Source organism: Corvus kubaryi, unplaced genomic scaffold, assembly GCF_017639235.1.
Source record: "Corvus kubaryi isolate FWS band 111438036 unplaced genomic scaffold, C.kubaryi_AGA036_p1.0 133, whole genome shotgun sequence".
Classification (NCBI taxonomy): domain Eukaryota; kingdom Metazoa; phylum Chordata; class Aves; order Passeriformes; family Corvidae; genus Corvus; species Corvus kubaryi.
In genome coordinates this window covers 34,438,996-34,463,101 of record NW_024580667.1, presented here as the reverse complement: position 1 = coordinate 34,463,101, position 24,106 = coordinate 34,438,996, and the positions used below count along the sequence as shown (strand labels likewise).

The 24,106-nt window shown below is 39.4% G+C and overlaps 1 protein-coding gene across 3 annotated transcripts in view; it reads left to right on the top strand.

Annotated features, from left to right (window-relative positions):
• PCCA (propionyl-CoA carboxylase subunit alpha) overlaps positions 1-24,106 on the top strand; it is a 272,415-nt gene that overhangs the window by 234,704 nt on the left and 13,605 nt on the right. For all 3 annotated transcript variants that reach the window (XM_042042942.1, XM_042042930.1, XM_042042953.1), the window contains exon 22: positions 21,583-21,723. In XM_042042942.1, the coding sequence (XP_041898876.1) occupies positions 21,583-21,723 (141 nt within the window). The remainder of the gene's footprint in view (positions 1-21,582; positions 21,724-24,106) is intronic.

Below are 24,106 nucleotides of genomic sequence, written 5' to 3'. Positions count from 1 at the left end.
AGAATGAAGAAAACCCACATGTATTCATCAGTAACAGGGTTAATGGGGAGAATTTACTTTGTTTTAATTAAAAAAGTGAAAAATTAAGTCTTACTGTTAGCTTGTTTCTGTTTCAAATGATTTGTTTGCATCATTACTTATTAATCGATACTATTTTTCTGTGCACAAGGAACTTATTTACTGTATTTATATAACATTGCCTGATGAACAGGGTGGCTGCTTACAGTGCAGTGATATTGAAGTAGTTTGCGTTAAAAATATTTTTAATGATCCTGTTGTTGATGGATGGATCATTCCTCTCGGCAAAGGCGAAGGCTTACCCAAGTATCTTAAGAGAACAATTTGAGTGTCAGTTTCACAAGTGAAAAAAATCCGAAAAGGAAAAGGAAGCAATTCATTCACAACGGGACATGGTGCAGAGGAGGATAACCTGCCTTCAAAGATTTTTGTTTCGAGTATTATAATGTTTAATAAATAGTTTACTTCAAAGGCCTTTGCTGGAGAAAAAAAATAAAATAAGCAGCTTTCCTGCTATTCTTGTTCACTGGTCCAGTGTTGCTATAAGTAGCTCATATCCTGTCCTCTGTGGTCTCAGGTGGTTAGCTTTTGTTTGGGAAACTGAAGCTTCAACCGAAAGAGCTGTGCCTACCAGTTAAATTATTAGGTAGTTGACAGTATGTCTTGAAAATCAATGGAACTCATTGTGGAACTTGGTGGGGTGACTTTGGCAGGGGAGGAGGGGTCTTGGTATTATTTTGGGTGATGAGCAAAGGCGACGGATCAGATAATGTAAAAATAGAAGTTGCTAAGAAAGGCATCCAAAGTAGGTTCTTCACTTTCATCTGCCCCCACCACATACTTTTTTTTCAAGCATTGTTAAACTTTCATAGAGTACAAGATATATTGGGAGGTCATTTGATCTGTTCTCAGTGTCATGATTAGCTATAACAAAACCCATTCTCATTTGAAGTTTTTTTGACATGTTTTGTATCCATTTCGGTATTACTGTATTGTTTTATTTCTGCTAAATGTTGTACTTTGTGTTTTTGTTCCATCAAGTAAAGAAATGACTCAAGGTTTAAAGGAAAAGGCTTGGGTGTTTCCCAAATAATAACATCTTAGGCTTTCTAGTTCTGGGCATATGAACTAAGCTGCTGTTTTCTTCCATTGTTTTTAATTCTGAGTTGTTTTAAATCATTTGAGGGAGTAGTGGTATGTTGCTATCATCCTTCTAGAGCCTCATGGGGATGAGGCACTTGCCTGGGGATGTTTCAGAGACATATTCTCTGGCCCAGATTTCAATGTCGTCCCTATGAAATATCCTGTATTTCCAGCCATGACAACTCCAAGCCAATGAAACAAGAAATACTCTCCTCATGTGATTTTTGTGAGGAAGAAGTTTTTGTCTCTAAGGATTGATGGGGTAAGGAGGAGAAGTCTGAGTGCAAGGACAAACGAGTATTCCAGAAACAAGATACCATAATCACCTGTAAGGAGAGCTTTGAAGGATAGGCAAAACACAGTCTTTCTCCAAGACCAAGTACGTAAGGTGTAACACTGAGCTGTCTCAAAGTCTGTTTTTCTATTCAATAATGTGTGATCTACAGTAACATCCTTGGTTACTCTGGCTGGAGGAAAGTTGGTTTTACCAAATAATCCACACACAGAAAATAGATGTGATTCTGAGGGTATTTTAGAATTTCACCCCTGATTCTTTTGGGTCTTTACTATTGATTGTGTATTTTGTCAGTCATCATCTGATGACCGTGAAATAATTAGTCCTCAGAACATGTTAAGTGTAATTGCTTCAAATCATCCCTTGTTCAACTTACAGCTAATGAATAACTATTACAGACTAATCAGTGCTATAATGGTAATTAGTAAAGTGGGTAAAATAACTGGAAATTAAAATGATTAAACTTGCCCATTTGGTATTCCATGTTGAGCAGTGAGTAAATGATGAAATCAGAAATCATATAGGGTTCACTTGTGTATTTATGCCACTTGGACAAATCCTCTGCACTTCGAACAGTAGTTTGAAGGGAGAGGACATGCACTGTGGTAGTGACCAGGGCTGCCAAAAAACTTGAAGGATTGTGCCTTTTATCACCAGGGGCCCTTTCAGCCCCATTCTTCTTCACCACCTGTGCACATGCTCACATTCTGCCAAGCTCCTGTCCCACTCCTACAGGCTCCTCCTTACTCAAAGGCTATGTTGAAGTTTTTGGTGTATGCCTTGTGAATGAACCCTTATCTGCTGCCTCCACAGTCCTGGGTCGTTTCCACATCTCCAGATCCAGTAATGTCTTCATCTAGATAAACTGCCTGTAAAAAATTCAGTAGCAATATTTGCGTTTTGTCTTAAGCAAACTCAACTGCCGTGGAGGGAAGACATGAAACTCCTTCCCAACCATCCACCAGCAAATTTATGACACTGTGACTTGTCTCAATTTTTTTTTTTTTTAAATAGAAGAGCCTTTTGTGAAAAGGTTGTTCCCATTATCCCACTATGAAAAAACCGATATACTTGTGCTTTCTTTTCAGTTAGAGTGTAGTTGTGTTTTTCTGTCCTGTGATCTTTTGCTACTGTTTCCTGACTAAGGGACAGCATTTTTCAGAACTGAAAAAAATAACAGTCTGATTTTGACCTGTCCTAATGGAAATGACCAAATATTAGACATTTCAATTGGAGATTACTTGGTCAATAGAGAGAATCAGGTACTTGCAGGAATGATCCTTTTCCATGTGCTTCTCTGTTTGGTCTGTAAAGGGGTGGAAGTTCCCTTGTTTAAACTTTGTTATCTAACTTTCATGTATCCCTGAAATGTATCCAAGACACCTGTAGGAATCCAACAGCCCTAACGGAGGACCTACAGGTGCCCTTTGGTTTTCTAGAGCAACATGCAGAAGCCAGACGGGCCACCTTAATGTATCCCAAATGGCAGTGGCACTTGAACTTCACCCCTGCAGCTGAGATGTTACAGAAAGTTTCTCTTTCAGTCCGGAATTTACTGGGAGAATTACCTGCAGAATTTCTTTTTACTGTGAGAGGTACTATCTACTACCTTAACTGAATAACAAAACTTTCTTTAGAATGCCTTTCAAATGTATGAGAACAAGAGAAAACCTTTTTTTGTTCCATGTCTCATGTTGCTGATCATAATAAACTCCCTTCCACTTAACCCCTCCGCCTCAATACATTCTTTCCTGTGCAAGAGGAAGACTTAGAGCTGTAAGATAAAAAGTTTTATAAACCTCAAAATGGAAATAAATTCTTGCATGTATATCTACTTATGTAAATGTCTATATATAATTTGTACATACACACTGTAGATTTCTTTGCTTATGTTATATACAGTGTTGTTTATACAGATTGAACTTAGGTAAAAAGGAAACAGTTTAATGTAGACATGAATGAAGCAGATGATGTTTGCACTTTGTGTGTTCAGGTAGGAAGGTTCTGCATGTGATCAAGGAGCTTAATTATTCCCCCCAACCCGTCTGTAACTTTGTTGAAGTGAATGTTAAATGAATTAGTGAAATTACGAAGCCAGTTAATAACTGGTATTTCAAATTAAAAAGTCAAACATTGGGAAGATGAGTCTGGGAGGAATAGGAACAAAAAGAAAAACCAGCAAAGATAAAATATTCTTTGATGGTGGTTATTGACTCCTACACTAAATTACTTACTGCCCCACTGGCAAACCTTCAGTGTTGTGGACTCCAGCAGTTGCAGTAGCTCTCTGCAGTTTACATATGCTTTATCGAGTACTGTTCATCATTATGGGCGCTCGAAAGTAAATTATGGAAACTTCTCCTCTGCTTGTGGTTTAATCTTATATGGGAAATAATATAAAGCATAGATTGTTAATTGCAGTTCAGTTTTATATTTATTCTGGGAAGCTAGATATAGCATTTATTCTATTTTTGTGGGAGTTGTGGGAGATTATGATTGTCACAAGGATGTTTTTATGAAACGCAGGTAAAAAGGAGAAAATATGGATGACACATACTGGCTTGCTATATTTTTTGCAAGCAAATAGCAAAACAATGGTAGTTGTAATATATGAGCAGATTTTTTTTTAAGGAAGAGAGCTCCTCTAGATTTTCAGGAACTCACAGTTTTTTTCAAGAAAGGCTACTTAAGTCTTAGAACATATGTATAAAAAAATGTGAAGTTGTAGTTGATTTCTGAAAGATGTGAGCTGTAAATATTGTTTATATTTAAAATCGCCATTTTCCCTCTCTCTCTCTCTCCATAAATATATATAAATGTTCCAGTGTTATTCTAAAGCATTCTGCTTTTGTTTTCCTGGCTCTTATGCAAAGAATATCTGAATATTAAATCAGTAGTAAAGCATGTGCTCAGGTGTGCTATGGAAATGCTTTTCTTTAGTGTACTGTCTAGAATTTTCTATGAAGTAAAAGCAGGATTGTTCAGTATGTATAAAAGCTGAGGAACTGGCTAGAAAGAAGTGATACCTTGGTAGCTGGAAAAATGATTGGTGCATCATGACTTCAGAATGGTGCAAGCTAGGCTGAGTTAACTCTGGGAAAAATGGGGGCTGCCTTAAAAAGATTAAAAGCTGAAGTATTGTGGGGGTTCAAAGACGTGGTCTATAAGGGAGAAAGAGCAACCAGAAGACCAGCTCCCACTGAAAGGGGACACCCTTTCATGGTCATGGACACCCTTATCTCTAATGTCTTCTAAAATCTTTTTTCACATTTTACTTTAAAGTAGCTGTAAAAGAAATTACTTTGCCAGTCTCTATTTTTAGTTCATTTTGAAGTTAACAGAGAAGTTTTGTCAATCTCATTGACATTAGCTTTGTTTTCAATGCATGTAATATAACTTAAAATTAATCTTAGCTTATATTAACTGATATTACATTCATACCTTCTTTTCTAAATAAAAAATGCTGTCTTTGGATGTTGTCCCAAGAACTAAACATTTCTTTCTTAATCTGTTTTGAACGAAACAAAATTAATGCAATCTACCCTTCAAAATACAGAGTTGTCTTTTACATGATACTCATATGATGCTTAAGAGTTCAAACAATCATATCTTTCAAGAAATGCTGAGAATTTTTAGCATTTCTTTCTTGAGGTTTCCTTTTTTTCTGTCTGCTACCTCGTGTGACATAACCGTGTCAGAGGTTCAGCGATGTTCAGTGTGCAGTGGTGTTGCCTGGTAATTTTTCAGATTGTTACTGTACTGGTGCTGACTATGAAATGCAGATTCTCCTTATATGAAACGTAAAAGAAGAAATAAAAAGACAAAACTCAGCTTTCACTTCAGTTACAATTCAGTCATACACCAGAAAACTCACATTTCTGGGTATTGATTGTGTTCATTTACCACAACGAAGTGCATTCATTGATAACTACCTGCTGGTATTGAATCAATTGTATGTGAAACAGGGGGCATTATTGTCAGGTAAGGTAAATAATATTGATTCTATTTTAAAATGAATACAGCATAGGAGAAATTAATTTGATTCTCTGAAGTCATTAAATTATGTTCTGTCAACTATATAAACAGTGAAGGTCATGTAGTATTATGATATCATGAGGCAAGTTACAGCTGCAAGTTTTAGCAAGGTTTCCCCTCCATGATTGCAGCAGAGACATTTTGGTTTTGTTTTGTATTAAAGAAGGAAGAGAAATCCAATGCCTGTAATCGATCTTAAGGTAGGATCCCAACTGGTACCAAGTCCTCTGACACTCCTTAAGTGGAACTACAGTCCTAACTGACTGCAGCAAACCAGGCCCTTGGTCATGTTGTAAGTCAGCAGACTTCGAAGCTTCAAACATTATTGTGACAATGGACTCTTTGGTCAAAAGTCCTTATCTTCCAAAATAAGCAAGTAATCAGAAATGGGAGAAGGGAGTTGTGTTGATTGATCATCTTTGAAGCCATTGGCTCAATGAAAGAGTAAGGAAGCACAAGTGCAATAAGCACAGCTACCACGAACATGAGTAAACCATGAAGATGGCTTTGGATTGCTCTTGCAATCCTATTGCAATCCTATTCCCTTATGATGACGACGAACTGTCCTATAGAAAACGTGTTAAACAGCAGCAGCTGAAGCACTGAAACTGAAACATAGAACCCTTTTTGGATTATAGGTGACCATACAACTGAGATTTGGTCATTGATCATGTACCTCACACATTGTCTTCATAATTTGCACAGTTGATCTTGAAGTCTTCATATATGAGCACATAAGTTACTGATTACCACATACCGTATGAAGGGAGCAGGAGACAGAATTCTGCAGGCACCCTGTGACCCATGTCTCATTTCAGATATTTAGTAACAAATAACTTGCAACCAAGCTGTAGCTGGTTGAACAGGTATCTAGAATTCCATGTTTGGAAACAGTAGTAAGATCAAAAGAGCTGGAAGAATAAAAAGAGTTGTCTGTATATGAAAAAGGTGCAGAGGATGTGAGCCATGTGACTATAATTGGTGGATACAATTTCATTATGAATGAAATTTGTCTGTAGGAAGTAATCCATAGAGAAGGGAAGGTACATGAATAATTGTCACCAATCAGTGTTACAGAAATCAACAGAAACGTCTGTGTGATACACTTCTTTGACAACAGTATCTCAGTATCATGTATACAGATGTCTTTAAGGCTTAAAAGTCCAGAGTGGCTCAAATGCCATCTACAGCAAGATTCAAGTACAGTTTATGTGTCTGAGTCCAAGAAAGTGATCCAGGAAACTTAGGATCCAGTAACCTTCTGAGTGTCCTCAGGACGCCTAAGATAGGTTTCACAGCTGTCTAACTAAAAGGTACCTGTGTCTTCTGAGCAACCCTGCTCTGAAGAACTGGGTGTCAAATGACTTATCCTCCCTGTGCTGCTGAAACAAAGTACTTGAGTACAACCCAAGTGTCCTGAGAGAATAGTCTTTGGAAAACATCTAGCATGAAATGGCAGAATTGAGTTCAACCCGAAGGCTAGCAGCTGCAACCACACTGATGAAAATTGATGGCAGTAAAAGGTAGAGGTAGTCACTTTTTTGCAGCTCCCCTTGCTGCTGAGAGTGCTTACCTAAAAGACTGGGGGTGGGAGTTCTGTGCTAACTTCCACATGACAGAATTAAAATTTGCTCCGTCCCTGTGGTATGTTGTAATTTCCCAGTCTTAGAGAGGTACAGGGAGAAACCCTGTGCTTGAGACATTCTACAGGGAAAGCAAATTTTGATCCCCATTTTCAAAACCATTTCTCTATGTCAGACCAGTTAGCTGGGCAACGGGAGCAGAGCCCAGAATGCAGTTTTCTCCTCTCCCTAGCTGTTACGTAGCCTTTAAGCCACACAACTAGTTTTGTTCTTTCCTTGTCCTGTTTTTCCACTCATGAATGCATAACTGCCTGCCATACCCAGCAGCAGTGGTCTTCTTTGAGCACCTTGTAGTCAAATTTGTAAACATTTCAATTACTGAGTCCATTTTGAAGTATGGAGTGCTGAGCTGCATCTTGACTGCCCTTTCAATATATCTACTCTGCTTGGTGTATTGCAGTTTTAGTTATGTACTGATGAAAGCACACCGTTATTAGCCAGACCAGTATTGCGTTGTCAGCCAAATTTCAGCCATGTCGTATATAGTTAAAATTTAAAGAAAAGAAAATTTTTTGCAATGTGTCTCACTTTAAAATTTTATTAGTGAATAACATTAGAAGAGTGATCTGTTAAACTTTGATCTTATCCCACTGTGAAATGTTCTCAGTTCTATTTCTTTGCAGATTTGACAGACAAACTGGGAAGCTTTAAAACATCCAGATAACCTGCATGTTTCTTCCTAACATTACACTGAGTAGTGAGAGTACTGTGATGGATAAAATCAGTGCTAATTATTTCTAGTCTTAAAACCCTTTCCTTCTCTTCGTCCTCATGTTACTCTACACAGCAATACTCAGGAATTTGCCTTTCTCAGCAGCATCCTTTCTTGTTCTGAGTTCCTTTTCCTGTTCCCAGGCCAGGTTTATATAATTATTGATACGCAGACTCACTCCGGTTGCTATTTATGCCAAGTGTGATGAACTGGTATGTTGAACATAGATATCTAACTATATGGGTATGTTACCCTACCATATTATTGCTGCTAAAATTCTTTCCAGTTGACTGGTTTTTATCTTGTGGCCAGTGAATAATTCCCAGTCTTCTCCCAGAGCAGAAAAATTCACTGATTAACAACAGACTTAAGAATGAGTTCAAATGTCTTGTGAATAGTGCTTTTGTGTTTTTGAAGCAAAGAACCACAGATAAAAAAACCCAACAAAGTTTTCTAGTGATTGAAATAAGTGCAGTACAAGTTGAATTTCACCTTTTAAACCAGCAGAGATACTAGCCTGGTGACCCTGGAAAAATAGCTTTTGGTTCTAAACCAGTGGTAGCTCCAGGTGTAATACTCCAGATCTATTGTAGGTTGTCTGAGCAATCATTGTGTTGGATTACACTCAAAAAAATGCTGGTATGAGGAATAAACATAGTTTAGATACATAATAAGATAGAACAGAATGTGTAAAATCTGAGGAACCTGGTCTGGTGGGAGGAATCTCTGCCCATGGCAGGGGGGGCCAGAACTAGATGATCTTTAAGGTCCTTTTTAAGCCAAACCATTCTGTGATTCTATGAAAATGCATCTCTAAAAGAAATCATACAATGGCAATTGCAAATATCTTTCCCATGCCATTAAGAAAATGATTGTTCAGTGAAGTGGAGAACTGATAAAATATTTATTCAAAGTCCGTTATCTTTGAGTTTGATTTGCATTTAAAGAAATATTCCTAGCTTTCTTTCTGCACTGTTTTCATTAGGATAGTCGGAGAGTTTCACATGATCCTTTAATTGTGTCAAAAACTGAGTCAGTAACAGAGATGAAATACAGAGATCAGTACACTCTGTGAATGCTTCACAAAGACTCGGTTTAATTAAAAATTTAAACATTAAATCTCTTAAACCAAGAACTTTGAGATATTGCTGTGAGGACAGAGGTTAAATCAATTATGAAGTAATGGTGAAAGCTCATGCACTAATAATTTTGGTGGGGGTGGCTATGAGTTGTTAATTGAGGTGCTGTAATCTCATGGCAGTTTGGGTGATTGCCTTTTACTGCCCAATCAAGTGTATTTCACAGGATCACAGAATCCTTAGGGTTGGAAAGGACCTCTGGAGACCATTTGGTCCAATCCCCCTGCCAAGGCAAGGTCACCCGGAGCAGGTGGCACAGGAACGTGTCCAGGTGGGTTTTGAATGTGTCCAGAGAGGGAAACTCTACACCCTCCCTGGGCAGCCTGTTCCAGTGCTCTGCCACCCTCAGAGGAAAGTTCTTCTTCATGTTGAGGTATTGCATACAGTAATGTTCATCACTTCATCTCCAATCCCAAATCCTCTGAATAATGTTGCTGCTCACTGATAAATGAGTCCCAGGACTCACTTCTTACAGGAGTGTTAGGGCTCTGGGCTAAAACAGCTCAGTCGTAAGTTGTCTAATCATAGAATCATATAATGGTTTGGGTTGGAAGGAACCTTAAACATCATCTCATTCCAACCTTCTGCCAGGGGCAGGGACACTTTCCACTAGACCAGGTTGCTCAATGCCCTGTCTAACCTGGCCTTGAACACTGCCAGGGATGGGGCATCTGCAGCCTCTCTGGGCCGCCTGCTCCAGTGTCTCACCATCCTCATAGTAAAGAATTTCTTCCTAACATCTTATTTAAATTTACCTTCTTTCAGTTTAAAGCCATCACCCTTCCTCTTGTCACTAGAGGCCCATGTAAAAAGTCCCTCTCCAACTCCTGTAGACCTCTTTATGTAGTGGAAGGCTGCTAGAAGGTAGAAATGGCTTCTAGAGCAGAGCTGGACCCTTTTCTCCTGACTTTTGTGTCACATTTGGACTTGAAGAAGGAAGGATCTGTATTATGTGGTACTGAGGAGAGGTACAGCAGCAGAACTCCAAATGTATATTTTGAACCAGGAGGGAAGACAGAGTACAAGTACCTTCAGTGCTAAGTGACAGATGATTGAGGGTTTGTATTGCTGGTTTGGATGTAGGTGCTTCAATTTTGCTTAAGTCTCCTACTTTAGGTATGTAAGTCTTTTTGAATCTAGCTCTTAGATAGTAGCAAAGGTCATCATGAAAGGTTTGAATTACAAAAGCACTAGTCTGTAACATAAAAGAGAATTTTAAGTCCTGCATGAATAGTTCTGCTAGTAATCATGGATGCAATAGCATGTATTTCTGAATTACTAGGGTTAGAGAATGTGCATCTATTGCTGATGTAAATATCCTTCCTAATGCCACGAAACAATTATTGGAAATTTAATGGTAGGAAACAGGTATCACACCATGGCTGAGACTTTCATGATGATTTAGTATCCAGAATAATTTAAAAACCATAACTAAACCTGCTTTATTACATATAATAAAGTTTATGGATTTTTGTGTGGATTTTCATAATCTTACTGTCAGTCTTATTTTATTGCATCTGAAGTAAAAACTAAATTTCTTTAAACTGTGGAATGAAAAAGTAGAGCACAATTTAGTGATTTTTCACCAACCCCCTCCTGAAGAAGACAGTAAAAATGAGGGGTTCATTTTTCAAACTATTTTTTTCCAGGCAGTTATGTCCTTATTTATGTGCAGTGTAGTAATTCACTTAGTTCTTACTGAATTGAAAGTTCTAACTGAAGTATCCTGGGTGATACCATGAACTGTAGTGGGACTACTGACAGAAACAAATCCAGAACAAGATCACATCCGGGATTTAAAGCCTCTCTATCTCTAACCTGGTCAGTAATGCTACTAAACTCCCTAAATCAGTAGTCAGGCTGTGTAATTGCCGTGGTGTGAGAACAGAGTGTCTGTCAGGAAGACATATGGAAGAGATTATCACACCATTTATGTAAAACTGCACCATCTTGGATGACTTGAGTTCTCACACATGTACTCCTTTCTCACAGCTTCCCCTCATGACCATCTAGACTCCTGCTTGGAATTTTGAGTTTGCAACAGTGTTACAAATGTATCTGGACTTGCCCAGGTTCAAGGGGCTTCGTATTTAAACTTTCCTAAATCCTTATTTCAATCCAGAGAGGTTTAAAATAAATGGAATCAAATGTCTGTAAAAAGGCCTTGGCCTCTACACGCATTTTTCTCCAGTTGTAGATGTCATTGTGCTACCTGCTGTACAAAACAAAACAGAAAAATGCTGTGGCTTACCAAGTAGTATGTGGAAGTGTTCCAAGGCAAACGAACAGACCAAGCTCTAACCAGTGCTTGCCCAACCATTAGAAAACTTAGTAAGCTGTGAAAGAATGCAGTTTGCTCTGCAGTTTTCTCCCTATGAAATGTACAGACTAAAACCATTTTTGCAGTCAGTGGAAATTAAGGTCTGTCTAAATGTTCTCTGTGGTTGTAGATATGCTCACAGTGAAGGAAAGACCTCTCTCTGCTTTGCTTTTTCCTCCATTTAAGTGAGTGCCAAAAGTAGTGCTGAGCTTGAAGGGAAGAGGAGTCAAACATTTATTATATCCTGGCCACCCAGAGGGGAAAAACATTGGTGTCTACAAATGAAGCAGCATTTGCTTGACCTTTCTGTAAAGGAGTTCTACTCAATAGGTTAGTTTTTTTCCTAGAGAGGATATGTTTTGCCCCAAATCAGATAGTACTTTTCAAAAAGTACTTCCGTACTAAACTTACTTAGTAGCTTACAAATTTGTCAGTAAGCAAAAGGAAGCAGGGTGAAAAGTACTAAGTATCCTACAGGTTTCGGGTTGCTGTGTAATTGGTACTTTAGTTTTACACGTCCTTGGCTTTTCTCTTTTTATAGGTAACTACCTTGGTCTCTAGTCAAACCAGACTCTACAGGTTGCTTTTGTGAGCCTTGTGCCATTTATTATCAGTGGACTCGCTTTTTATTGTTGTGAGAATCCCTTACTCTAACAAGTTACTGTGTCAAGACATGCAGCTGAGTTCGTAGTCGCCTGTGGCCAGTGCAGCTCGTGGCAGCCTTTATTAGTTGGGGACATCTGTGTAACTCCTCAGACAGTGAACTCTGGGACAGCTGAACCAAATTTCTCTCTGAAAGATTTAAATATGTAGTCATAGGTGATTATATTACTATTACCTCTTCAGCTACTTTCAAAGAGTAAGAACAGAAGCAGGGCAAGTGGCTACTTACGAGGCAGCATATTTTTATTTTCAGAATACTGAGCCTTCCTAGCCATGTTGCCGGGGGTACAACTGAAATCTCACGACAAGCAAATATTATAGTTACATGGAGGTTCAGAGTATCAGCGCACTTTGTTTTGCCTGCTACCACTGGGTCTGCCCCTCACCTTTCCCTGCATGCATCCTGTAACAGCAGTCACTTAAATTGTTTGCTTGTGGGTTTTTTGGTTTGGTTTGGTTTTTTTGTGTTCTGTTTGTTGTCTTTTTTTAGGGGGGTGTATTTTTTTAAAAATGAAATCAAAAAACCCCCATCCCATTTTGCAACCATCTGATTGTTCTCTGCTACACAATGCAGAACCAATTGCATGGTTCTTGTCAGTGGTTACATTTTTATTGTTATATAAAATAAACGAGTCAAGTGTTCTTGCCCATTTTAAATACTTGTATGCCGCAGTTCACACTTGTAGAAATAATTTTTTTCAAAAATTTAATACATGTTAAAAACCTCTGTATTGTGTGATAGGGTTAGTCATGTTTAACCACACTGTCTGTACATAGCTGATAAGATATATTTTTTCCTACTCTAAATCATATTCCATGCTTAGGGGATATGATTTTGTAAACACTTAAGCAGGTGATCTGCCTTATACTAAAAAGAAGTCCTGATGGCTGCTGTTGGCCTGGTTACGTGTGAAAAGTTAGGCAAAAGCCTGCAGGATTGGGACACATTTCAGAAAACAAGTAGTTGCTTTTTCTTGTGAAGATATTTTCATACTCTTTTTCAACAGATTTTGCCAGAAAAATATAAATTATTACAGTAGGAACTTCTGGTGTTTTGAGACAAAAAGCAAATCACTAATAATGTAACCAAGCCGTTTCCACAAATTTGCAAGTGTTGTGGCAGAAATCTGTTTCTAACCAACCTGCAGATGAGTTGAGGCAGTGTTTTACCTATGTTCCATATGTGGTACTCAGGGCAGTTCTCCCCAGCTTTGTCATTAAATAGCAGATTTAAAGTAAATGTTTGAAGTATAAGTTGACCGTATTTGAAGCATAAGGGTGATGAAAGTGATGCATTATGTCACTGTAACATATTGACATTATCAATTATGTGTTATTAAACAGCTTAGCTAACTGAATGATTTACCTTGTGTTTAACTGCCTCTTTCAATTAAAAGTAGCAAATGCTGTAGAACTGGGGCACAGTCATAGAAACCATATATTTTCTCCTGTTAACACCAGCACTGCTGACATGCAAGTGATGGGAGTGTTGGCATTTTGCTGCAGGCTCTAATGGGCTAGTTTAAATGGCCTAAAAAAAGTGATTAATGATTAGGAACAGGACTGTTACACGGCTTCACAGCTCTTTTCCTCAATGCATTTCCATTTGCGTCAACTAGCTGCACACTTGGGAGGTGTTATTTCGAAGTAGTCAACACAGGGGCATTTTTCTACTACCATTTGTTTCTATTTCTTAGGCCCCTTTAGTTCTCCAGATAGTCCTCAGACTAGTATGTCTGGTGACCAAAATCTAAAACTGTGGAACTCTGTTGTCATTTCAAAATATCTCTACCATCACTCTGCTTACTCTTTTTTGGTGTATTGTGTCGGAAATAATCTAAAGGTTCCTCTCAGAGTAATTGAAGCACTTCATCAACCACTACGTGATTCTCTTCTGCTATTCACTTGATTTTTGCGGCAAGCAGTAATTTCTACATTAGTACTGCTTGTTTGTAATGGGTAACTGTCCACCCCTAAGCCCTCCCTTTATATACATGGATACACATCTGCATATATATTTGTTATGTGTATTTCTTTGGGAACTGGGATCAATAGACACTGCTGCAACAGTTTAACCCCTCCCACCCCAAGTAATAATTAGGTGCCATGAGTATGAAAAACAAGTAGTTCCAAAAGAAAATTAAAAACAAGGTTGGAAAACCTAGCATCTCACTCTTTTTAATGAACCTTAGGAGTGTGAGGTGTCTAGCAGACATAACGCATTCTCTTTGCTCTTTTAAGCTAAGGCAATATCAAACACGGGAGTAGTGGGGATTGAACACTCAAGGGGAAGGTACCTTGTACTTTTTGGAAGTTTATTTCGCTGTACTGAGATCTTAGAGCTTGTGGCTGAAAGTCAGCACTTGCTCTCAAGTATCATGTTGAAAGAGAAGGAAATAAATTTTCTTAGAACAGGACATTTGTGTAGTATTTTAGTTGCTAGCATTTTTTTAGTGATCAAAGCATGAAGCTAAGTCTTAGCTGTGTACAAGTTCAACCAAGTTTTCTGAACAAGAAACTTAAAGAAAAAGTTTATACAATAGTTTGGAGGGCAGAGGGGAAAGAGAGGATTTACATTTAGAGTGCAGTAGTGTCGACTCCAGAAGGTGTACTAGAGCCACTCTTTTGCAGAATAAAAATGATGCCCAACAGATTTACAGTGTCTGTAGGGGAATAAGCGTGGCTCACAGGTGAGCACATCACCAAGCTGGCTTGTCCTTAAATGAGGTGTTCAAGATGGTATTGTAGTTCATCTTCTTTTTTCAATGCTATTTTTAGGAAACTAAGGCTGAAAGCTCCATGTGTGTGTTTGTTCCCTGGCTTTGCAGTACCTTTGACTCAGCTGATCGACTTCAGCCAAGCATATCAGAGAAGGAAGAATCCTAAAAGCGTTAGAGTCCAACCTGTTTCTTGAATAAAATGTGTCCAGTTGGAGGAGGAAGCTGCAACTCTGTGTGGTAGGGAGTGTGGTCAGAGGGTTTGGTTAAACTGAGGTTTTTTAAGGTGAGAGGGTGCACACTGGGGAGTGCAGCCGGGAATACCCCCAAGGCTGTGATGGTGTTTTACATGACAAACAACTACAAACCCCATCTGAGAACAAGCAGGCCTTGATAGTACTGGTGCTGACACAGCTACTTGTTACTTCTGAGAGATTCTCCTCTTGTTTGTGCAGTATATGAAGGGGGATTTATACGAGTTTTCTTGTCTGCATATCATGGGCCAGAATATGAATAATTGTTACTACAGGTATGTAAAGCTGCTTCCCTTCTTCCTCGTTATCAGGACATTTAGCTTATCAGTAGCCACTTGAATGTTTTGGTTGGTTTTTCTTTTTTTTTTTTTTTTTTTTTTTTTGTTAATTTATTTTATTTTTGCACAGACATCTTCAGTTTGCAGAGCCTGCATTTCTAGTCCTCCGTTGGGTCTGGGGAACATCTGCTTTGCATAGTTTGCAAGTGTTACTTATTAACTCAGGCTCCCCAAATCCGGGCAGTGTGGTGACTGTTCCCAGGCCATGCTCAGCCTGCGACTTGTCTTTTGGAAGCACGTGTTGAGGTTCATTACACACATTTATTCTTCAGTTTTCGGCTTGGCTTGGATTCGCTTCTAAGATTCTGTTCTGAAACGATGATGTAAACTATATATATTTTCTTAAGCATCAGTGCAGCACTTTTTCCCCCTGTAGTTCACAGTAGTACTGCTTGTGGGCAGGTTTCAAAGGAATCTCATCTCCATATGGTTTTACCAGATAATCCTTTATCCACCATCTTCAGCTCTCATTCCGTTGCTTTCTTGCCTGTGGCTACGTTTCTATCTCTGCATCAATTAGCACAGTGATTTATACAACAAGCAAGCAGTTTAGAGGTAATGGTACACAATTAACATCTCATTCCACCATAAAGGGTATGCTAAATACCCCAGTCACTGCTTTCTCTGCCTGGAATTGAAATAAGTGTTTGTCCTAATTCATATGCTATCTGATGTGAAGTGGGCCTGCTTTGTACGGCACTACACCATTAATCTAATTATAGATAGCTGCAAATGAAGTGCTGTCTGAGCACAGAGACTGAAGAAAATAGCGCTTTTGTCATTTAGCATGACTCTGTGAAGCAAGATCGCACTTTACACGGCAGCTTGGCAAAATGGGAATCTGAATAATATTGCTGCCTGTTGCATCTTTTCTAATTACAACAGCATTGTAAACACAACTGGGCGCTGATATAAATAGAGCTGTAGATACGCTGTCATGTGGGTTGTAGGAGAAAATCCTTAGTGTGCTGTTGTATTAAATGATGCATCCTGATTGACAGCTACCTTGAGACTGCGCTGATGGAGTTGTCAAAGCATTGTGCTGAGGCGCTGCTCCGGCGGCGGCAGCTGCGGCCGCTCCCGGCTCCCCGCGCCGCCCGGCCGCCGGCGCGCTCCGGCCGGGAGGACATCGCCGGCTTCCCGTCTGTCCGCTGGCGGCTCTGCCCGCTCAGCCTCCGTATGAAGCGCAGGGAAGCTGTTTTTTGCATGGCTTTAACCCTTGGTAGGTTTCTCTAGAGTGTTAATTATGTATCACACAAGGAGTGGAAAGTGGGAAATGTGGCTGAATTACAAGTCTAATTAAGTTTCTGCTGCTGGAGTGTGTACTACGTGGTGGTGAGGCTCCTCTCGTTTTCCCTTCCCTTTTGCTGCTACTAAAGGCTCATGATTTTTGTGACTGTTTTGATATTTTGTTATTTTTTTCGTCAGCTGTCTCTGTAGCAGTTTGAGTGTTTGCTCCTCCATCAGACTAAAAGTGGTGTTATTTTGGGCAAGTGTTAATGCCAGTCCTCACCACCACCCTGTGGAAGCAAATCAGCTCTAGAACTCAGAGCTCGGGGGATGAAGCCTCTGTGCTTTGCAAAATGTCATTTCTCTCCTTGTTCAGTAAGGAATCCTTGACTCTGAAAGAAGGTGGTGCCTGACATCGTTGAGTAATATGGAATAAATACATCATTTTCCTGCTTAGATGCTGTGGTGGAAATCTAAGCAAGGGTATGGTCATGTTGTTGACACGTATAATGGTTAATAAAAAAGGCAGCATGCTCATTGTGTTTGGAACTGGAACATTGCTTGGCATTGCTTTCATTGAATACAGAATACTCCGTGTGAATCGATGACGTCAAACCACAGGTGACAGCAGTGAAGTGACTTGAGGCAGGATTCGGATTAGGAATGCTAAAGGGAAATTATGTGACCACAGTTAATACATTTCACTGGTTCCAAACCTGAGACTGTGAGGCTAGTGAAAATAATGAAGACACACAGCAGACAATTTCTCTATTGAAATCTGAGCTACGTAAGATTTTCACCCTTCTGACCACAGGAATGACAGACATTTGAAAAACATGGTTGAACATTTGGGTAAAGCATACTGAAAATCCACATCTGGTCATCAGTCCAAACACTAACGTAAGTAACATATGGGTAGTGATTGCTCTATAAAATCTCCAATGGCGTTTGAACATTTACAGCTTCTGGGGGCATGAGTTTCAAGCGAACAGGGAAGATCATATTTAATAAACTAGTGTGAGATGTAACAGAGTGCAATTTTGAGCATTTTAGTGAAGATTAGCAGTATTCTGATATATATGGTAAGGGAGCCATATCTGTGCAAACTACGGAACTTGTTTTTAAGTGCAGATGGGGCCAGATATGCCCATGCCACCTTTTTTGTAGCAGCCAGTCTACTTGTCTACTGACTTGGGGGATCAGTAGGGTATGTATTGACAAAAAAAATCCACAAAACCCAAGATGTAATTTTCATTGTATTTGCTTTCTTCTTCCCCACCCCCACCCTGTATTGCTATTATTGCACCTTTTTGTGTTCTTATTTTTGTCATGGAGATTTGGTTCTAAGAGGTTGTTTTGCATTACATAAACATCCAATTCATTTAGTGGGAGAGGTAGGACAGCTGTTACCCTTAGAAAACTATTAAGTAACATCACTTCTCCCTACTATAATTTTTGTCAACTGACTGCGGACTCCAGTGGTCTGGTGGAAAAGAAACACCTGTTTTCTATGCCATCAAAAGCTGTATGGCTCCTTTTGGTACTGCTTTACTGACTTTACTTTGGCTGGCAGAATTAGGCTTTGAAACCCTGTGGAGTGGAGCAGTGGCTGGTGACAACTACTCATCAGCACAGATCTGATGGCTAGCAGATTTCCCTGCTCTCAGAGTCCACCTGCAATCTACTTATGACTCCAACAAATGTTTCTTCTGGTTTAGGCCAGTGGAAACCTCCTGGTCTCTATTTATAACCCAAACTTAACAGCCTTCCCCAATTTACGCCCCCTTCTTTCTCCCGTCTCCTCCTCCTCCTGAGGATAAAGGAAGAAAATCAGAACCTCATCCGCATTTGGTTAGTAGCATATCAAAACTTCTGCTTCCTATGTTCAGCATTGTTCTCGCTAAATCAAAGGCATAGCAGCAGTGTTTGTCATGTAATGAAAAAATGTGGTATTTTCTTAATTGTCTTTGTTGTAGCAGCACTGGCAGGCAGGCATTTTTTGACGTGGTCTTCCAGAGAGTCCTGTGCCTCTCACCGAGCTGCAGGCGGCACCCGGGTTAGGTGAACGGCACCCTGCACCCCACTGCACAGCTCACCTCCAGGGATAAGTAGCAGCATCAGAAAGGGATATTTATGCAGGTATTTAGTGGGGTCCAGCCAGCAGCAGAAATACATCAAAGGTAATCTTAGAGAAGGAACCTTTCTTTGCAGCTTTGTCTTTTTATATTCTGAAAGGTCATTTGTGAACCAACTGTGCCAAAAAAGGCCTTTCCCCAGAAGTTTACTGTTGTTATTTTTTACTTTTTGATTACAGTAACTTGCTTATCCCCCAAACAGACTAAAGAACAATAAACAAATACAAAAGGAAAAGGAACAGCTCATCAATAACAAAGACCTGCGTTCTAAAGCTTTGAGAGTACTGACTCTTACATCTCACTCCAAGCAAAGCAGGAGTCCTGCAGAGAAAGGAATCTAAAAAATATGAAAATTATAAAGATAGTAAAAACAATGTTTGGTAGGGATATTTTAGCTTGGTGTGGAGAACTGAACTTTAAAGTGCAGCATACTGAGGAATATGTTTTCCCCCCACTGCTGAATGTTGCGAAGTGCATAGGGAATTCTGTATTTCAACCCCTGTGAAATACTGTAACCTAGATGAATGCAGAAGGTCTGGCTTTCTCTTCAAGTTTAAATTTTGAAATTGGGCAGCTCAGCAGTGTTAATGTGGCTTAAAAAACTAAATGGCATCTAAACCTAATCCTTTAAAATCATATCAAAATAGTCTCTTGCAAGAAGCATACAGTCCACAAATATAACTTATTTCTGTGTTCTTCCTTTTTCTTCTTTCTTTTTTGAAAATTTATTTTCAAACTCTGAGTACAAAGAAGACACCAACCATGGATACTGAAACTGTGCAATTTGGTGTAATTATATTCCCCCCCATAGATTTAATGAAGGACTTTTAAGTACAATTTATCTTTGATAAATAGTCCCTCTACACAGAATGTTTATTAGATTGACAGCAGAATACACTCTGCAAGCTTTTTTTCCTTGCCACTTATGACTCAGATGAATTTTAATAGGAGTAAAAAGCTTTTATTTGCACAGTAATTTCACTTAAGGATCATATCCTTCAGAAACTGGCAGACACTTGTATGTCTTGATTGCAAAACAGACACTCAAGAGTAAAGAAACACGCATAAGATGTTATTATTTGACTTGTCACACTGCTGCAATTCTATTTGCAACTTATGTCGCCAATTCTCCTATAGGCATCGCCTGCCCTCTCCCTACACACGGGAGCGCGTGTCCGTGCGCGCGTCTGCTCGCACACGTGCACCTCGCTCCGGGAAAAAGAACTGCGGCGAGCACAGCGCGCTGAACGCAGTTGCTTGAGCAGGGAGAGAGCTAGCTGGGTTTTTTGGGTGGAAATTGTGAGTGCCACAGTCTTAATTGCCATGATGATGCCTGCGGGAGGCTTGGAGTTAAAGCTGCTTTCTGCATACAAAATGGTGCTGGTTTCCCCGTGCCCCGTCAATTGTAACCGAGGCACATGGCTGGGAATGGGTCCTCCGATCTTTGGGTGCCCCTTGCAGCTTCAGGGAATATTGCTGTGGCATTTTATTGCACTTACTGGCGTATGGTGGATCGGTTCATGTAACTATTTGCCTCTATTTCTGGTTAGAAGCAAGTATTTCTGGGTGAATGGCTGCTGCACTGTTCATCTCACAAAATGTTGTGTGTCCACACACCATTTATGGAGGATGATAATCCTCTGTTACGTGGTTTTAATTTGGCTTTGAAAGCTGCATTTTAAAGATGTCACTGCAGAGTTAATCACGTTTTGCATGTATTTCTAAATACCTTGTTCTGCTTCCTACTGAAGCAGAAGGTAGAGTCCCCCTTTACCTTCACCATAAGGATATCGGATTTTTTCTGTCCATGTAAAAATGAAAAGTAAAGACATTTTATTGTTAATAAAACAATAGCTAATTGTTTTGGAGGAAAACATACTGTTCCAAGCAAGGTGTTGAACTTTACATCAGCAAAATACGCATTTGAATTGTAAATGCCGTCCGTCGAATGCTTATTATTAAAAACCTTTGTTTGAATTATTGATGAAGTGCGGCGCTGGCCTTCGCTCGGTGTGCCCCGGCGAGGCGGCAGTGTCACACAGAGACCTGCTGCCATCTACTGGCTCCGGGCGCTCCCTCCCGGCTGCTCCGGTGCCGTCTGTCCGTCCGTCCGTTTGTCCGAGGGCAGGGAGCTCGCCAGCTGATGGCAAGTTTTTAAAAACTAAAACCCTGGGGCCGAAATCACTTTAGGCAACGTTTATATGCCTTCAGAAAGGTTTTTTTTTAAAGGGATGCTCTCACCTGAGGGTCATCAAATTCCCTTCCATTTTTAATTGCTATAAAATATACTAGAGAAAACATTATTTTCTCAAGATAGATATTGGCTGCTGAATGGGTTTTGTTGCAGATAAAGCATATTCAATACAACAACGTTTGATTGTTCTGCTTATGCATGAAAAATCAGAATTGAAATCGGTTAATAGGTTTTAATTGCAAAATCCAAGCAAATTGCTAACTTCAAACATTAAATGCATGGTAAAAAAGAAATGTTTAAAAGGTAAACGTAAGATCAGTCATGTCATTGAAAGTGTGGCAGACTTTCCCAAAAGGTCAATTTCCAATTCATCACTGCACTAGAAAAGAATCCCTCAATATTCCTTATCCACCAAAGATAATGTGCAGCAAGCATAAGGGCATTTTTGTTTTTAAATTTGCATCTCCCCTCTCTACCCCCAATTTTAAAATGAGTCTGACTTCTCTTTACTGTACTTGATTCTTTTGTTTTATGTGCACTTTGCTGCAAACTGGGGTTGCATATTCTTCTATCTACATCCTAAAAAAGAAACTCTGAATAAAGATTTCAAACAGTGTTTTTAGACACTCCTGTGAAGAACAGCTAACAGACGTATTACATAAAAACATGCCATAAAATAATGCAGGTTATTGACTGGAATTCACCAAGGTACAGTTTTCTAAAACATTCCTCTTCCTATTCTTTAGTACAAATTGCAAATACTGACGAAGGTTGCTGCGGAGCTGAGCAAGTACATGCCAGAGAAAGCAGTAGAGGACACCTCCAGCATTTTGAGATCTCCCATGCCTGGAACAGTGGTGGCAGTTTCTGTCAAGCCTGGGGACATGGTAAGAAATGCGATCTGTATATCTGCGTTTTCATATATATCGCACAGAAATTTCTCCTTGGTGCAACTGAAACTACAGGTCGCACGGTTTGGGGGGGGTTTTTTGTTGTTTTGGTTTTGTTTCTTTAAATCACCTGTAAAATAAAGTGTGCAGAAGGATGTGTGCTCTTTTTAGTTTGAATTATAAAAACTAATAAGGAAAAACAATTCAAATTAAACTGGCTTTAAAAGGAAAATTTTCAGCCTGGTACAAGTCCACAGCAGAAACTCAAAGAGATAGCTTGGTTTTGTATCCCAAATACCTTGAAGGGCAAGACGGGTACACGGGAGGAAATTGTGTGTAAATTCACATAAATGTGTGTGTATATATATACCCACCCACACACATATATATAAAAGCTGTTAGTGCTAGCAGGAGGAGACTGTTGATTTTCTGCCCTGAAGTAATGAAAATATTACTAGAAAAAAAAGGAACACGGGACAGATATTTAACTTTACCCCTTTTTCTTTTCTTTTCTTTTTTTTTTTTTAAGAAGCCTTGTGTTATCGTTTTGCAAGACACAGGAGTTGGGAATTCTATGCTGGTAATTTCCAGTCTCATGTGGTAGTCTTCTTGTCTAGCAGAAGGAATAAACTTGCCATACAGAAGGGCAAGGGATTATGCTGTTGCTGTCTGGGGGATTTACAGTGCTCCTTACCTCGCCTTGAGTTGGAACAAATTTTTGTTTTAAAGTTGTGTATAAACACTGACTTGAACTCAGCTTTATATTAAATTCTACCACATTGTATCATATGTTATTCCTAAGGTCGAGGCCCTTATTTCTCATAACCATTGAAAACAAGGGAGTGATTGCAGACACAGGAATATTTGAGTCAGATCGTGCATATTAAAGTACTGTTGTCAGTTAAATGATGCCATAAACATGTATGTGGCACTTAGATACAAACAGAAACTTTAGTCACAGGGTTCATGATTTATGGCAATGAAACCTAGATTTTCTTGAAAGATGATTCAGAAATGGGATCAAGATCTGAAATCCAAAAGTGGCGTTGCACTTACTAGGTGGCAGTCATCGATCATGCTGGCAAAGTGGTATATTTGCTTACATTTTGCTATGATACCACCTTTGGTTTTAAAATATATGGTCATTTCTGTCTGTGTACAGCGAGAACGAAGTCATCATATTAATATAAAAGATCTGTAGGTGCCAATGTTTGTAATAACGAAATAAAAACATTTCAGAGGAAACAGATCTAAGTTAAGCTGATAAGAAATTAGAAATTCTTTTAGCTTCTACACTTAGCTTTCTGGTTTGTGATCTATACATGCACGCACACAGTTTAGATACTTTAAAACAAAAGAACAGTATTCAATTAAAATTATTCTTTATGTCATGACATGGACAGAGGAATCTGCTTTCTCTGTCTAGGCAATACAAGTGGCTGAATGAGGGAGATCATAAGCAAATACTTTTCTTTTTGTGAAGAATTAAGGGAAACATTTTTAAGTCAAGGATTTTAAGACTTAAAAATTTTGTTTAATATTTATTTTTGAGAAGTTAATTCTAGATCTTACCAGCCTTCTTGCCCCGAAGAATAGTTCTTGTTGTCTTGAAGGAATACAATCAGTGGAGAAGGAGGCCAGAGCCTAAGGGATTTTAAGTAAATAAATAAATGAACCTTCCTCCACAAATCCACAAGTGGTGCTGTGCATCAGAGCACAAGTTCTTAAATAACGTGTGTGAGGTTTTTTTTCTCTTCTCCTCTCCTGCAGCTTTTTGCTGGAGGCACTGAGTTGAGGCAGAGCATCTGAACGGCATAATCTATGTTCTGCTGACCTGAGCTTGTCATTGCTAATTGTGTGGCTTTAATTGCAAAAAACACATTTGCGTTGTTGAAAAGGGTTTAACTTAAATCCTTCCTTTTCAGGACTAGTGTCAAAACGTTAAAAAAAAGCAAGCCAGCAAGCGAATGAGGGTAACATCAGCTATCGGCACTGAATGAGCAGTGGGATGGTGGGATTCAGATTACGCATCCTGGCTGTCTGTCAGAAACCAGCTCACCCACTACAGCTGCTGAAGGCATGATGGGCAGGGAGCCGTAGCTCCTTGATAAATACAGCTCTTTTTGTTACACTGCTTGGGAAAAGTCTTTAGTGCGCTGGAGAAATGGGAATTTAAGTAGCTCCTATTCTGTGTGCTTGCCACTGGGTTTGGCAGCTCAAATTTGCACGGTGTGTGAAAACAGCACAGCTGAAAAATGGGAGAACGTTAGGTAGTTGTCCATCTTTCCCTTCAGGTGTTGCTGCTGCTAGCAATAAAGCTGTCTGGTTATAGCTGCTCTGAGACTGTTTGCCCTAAGCTGTGAGCTGCGCACTACGGTGT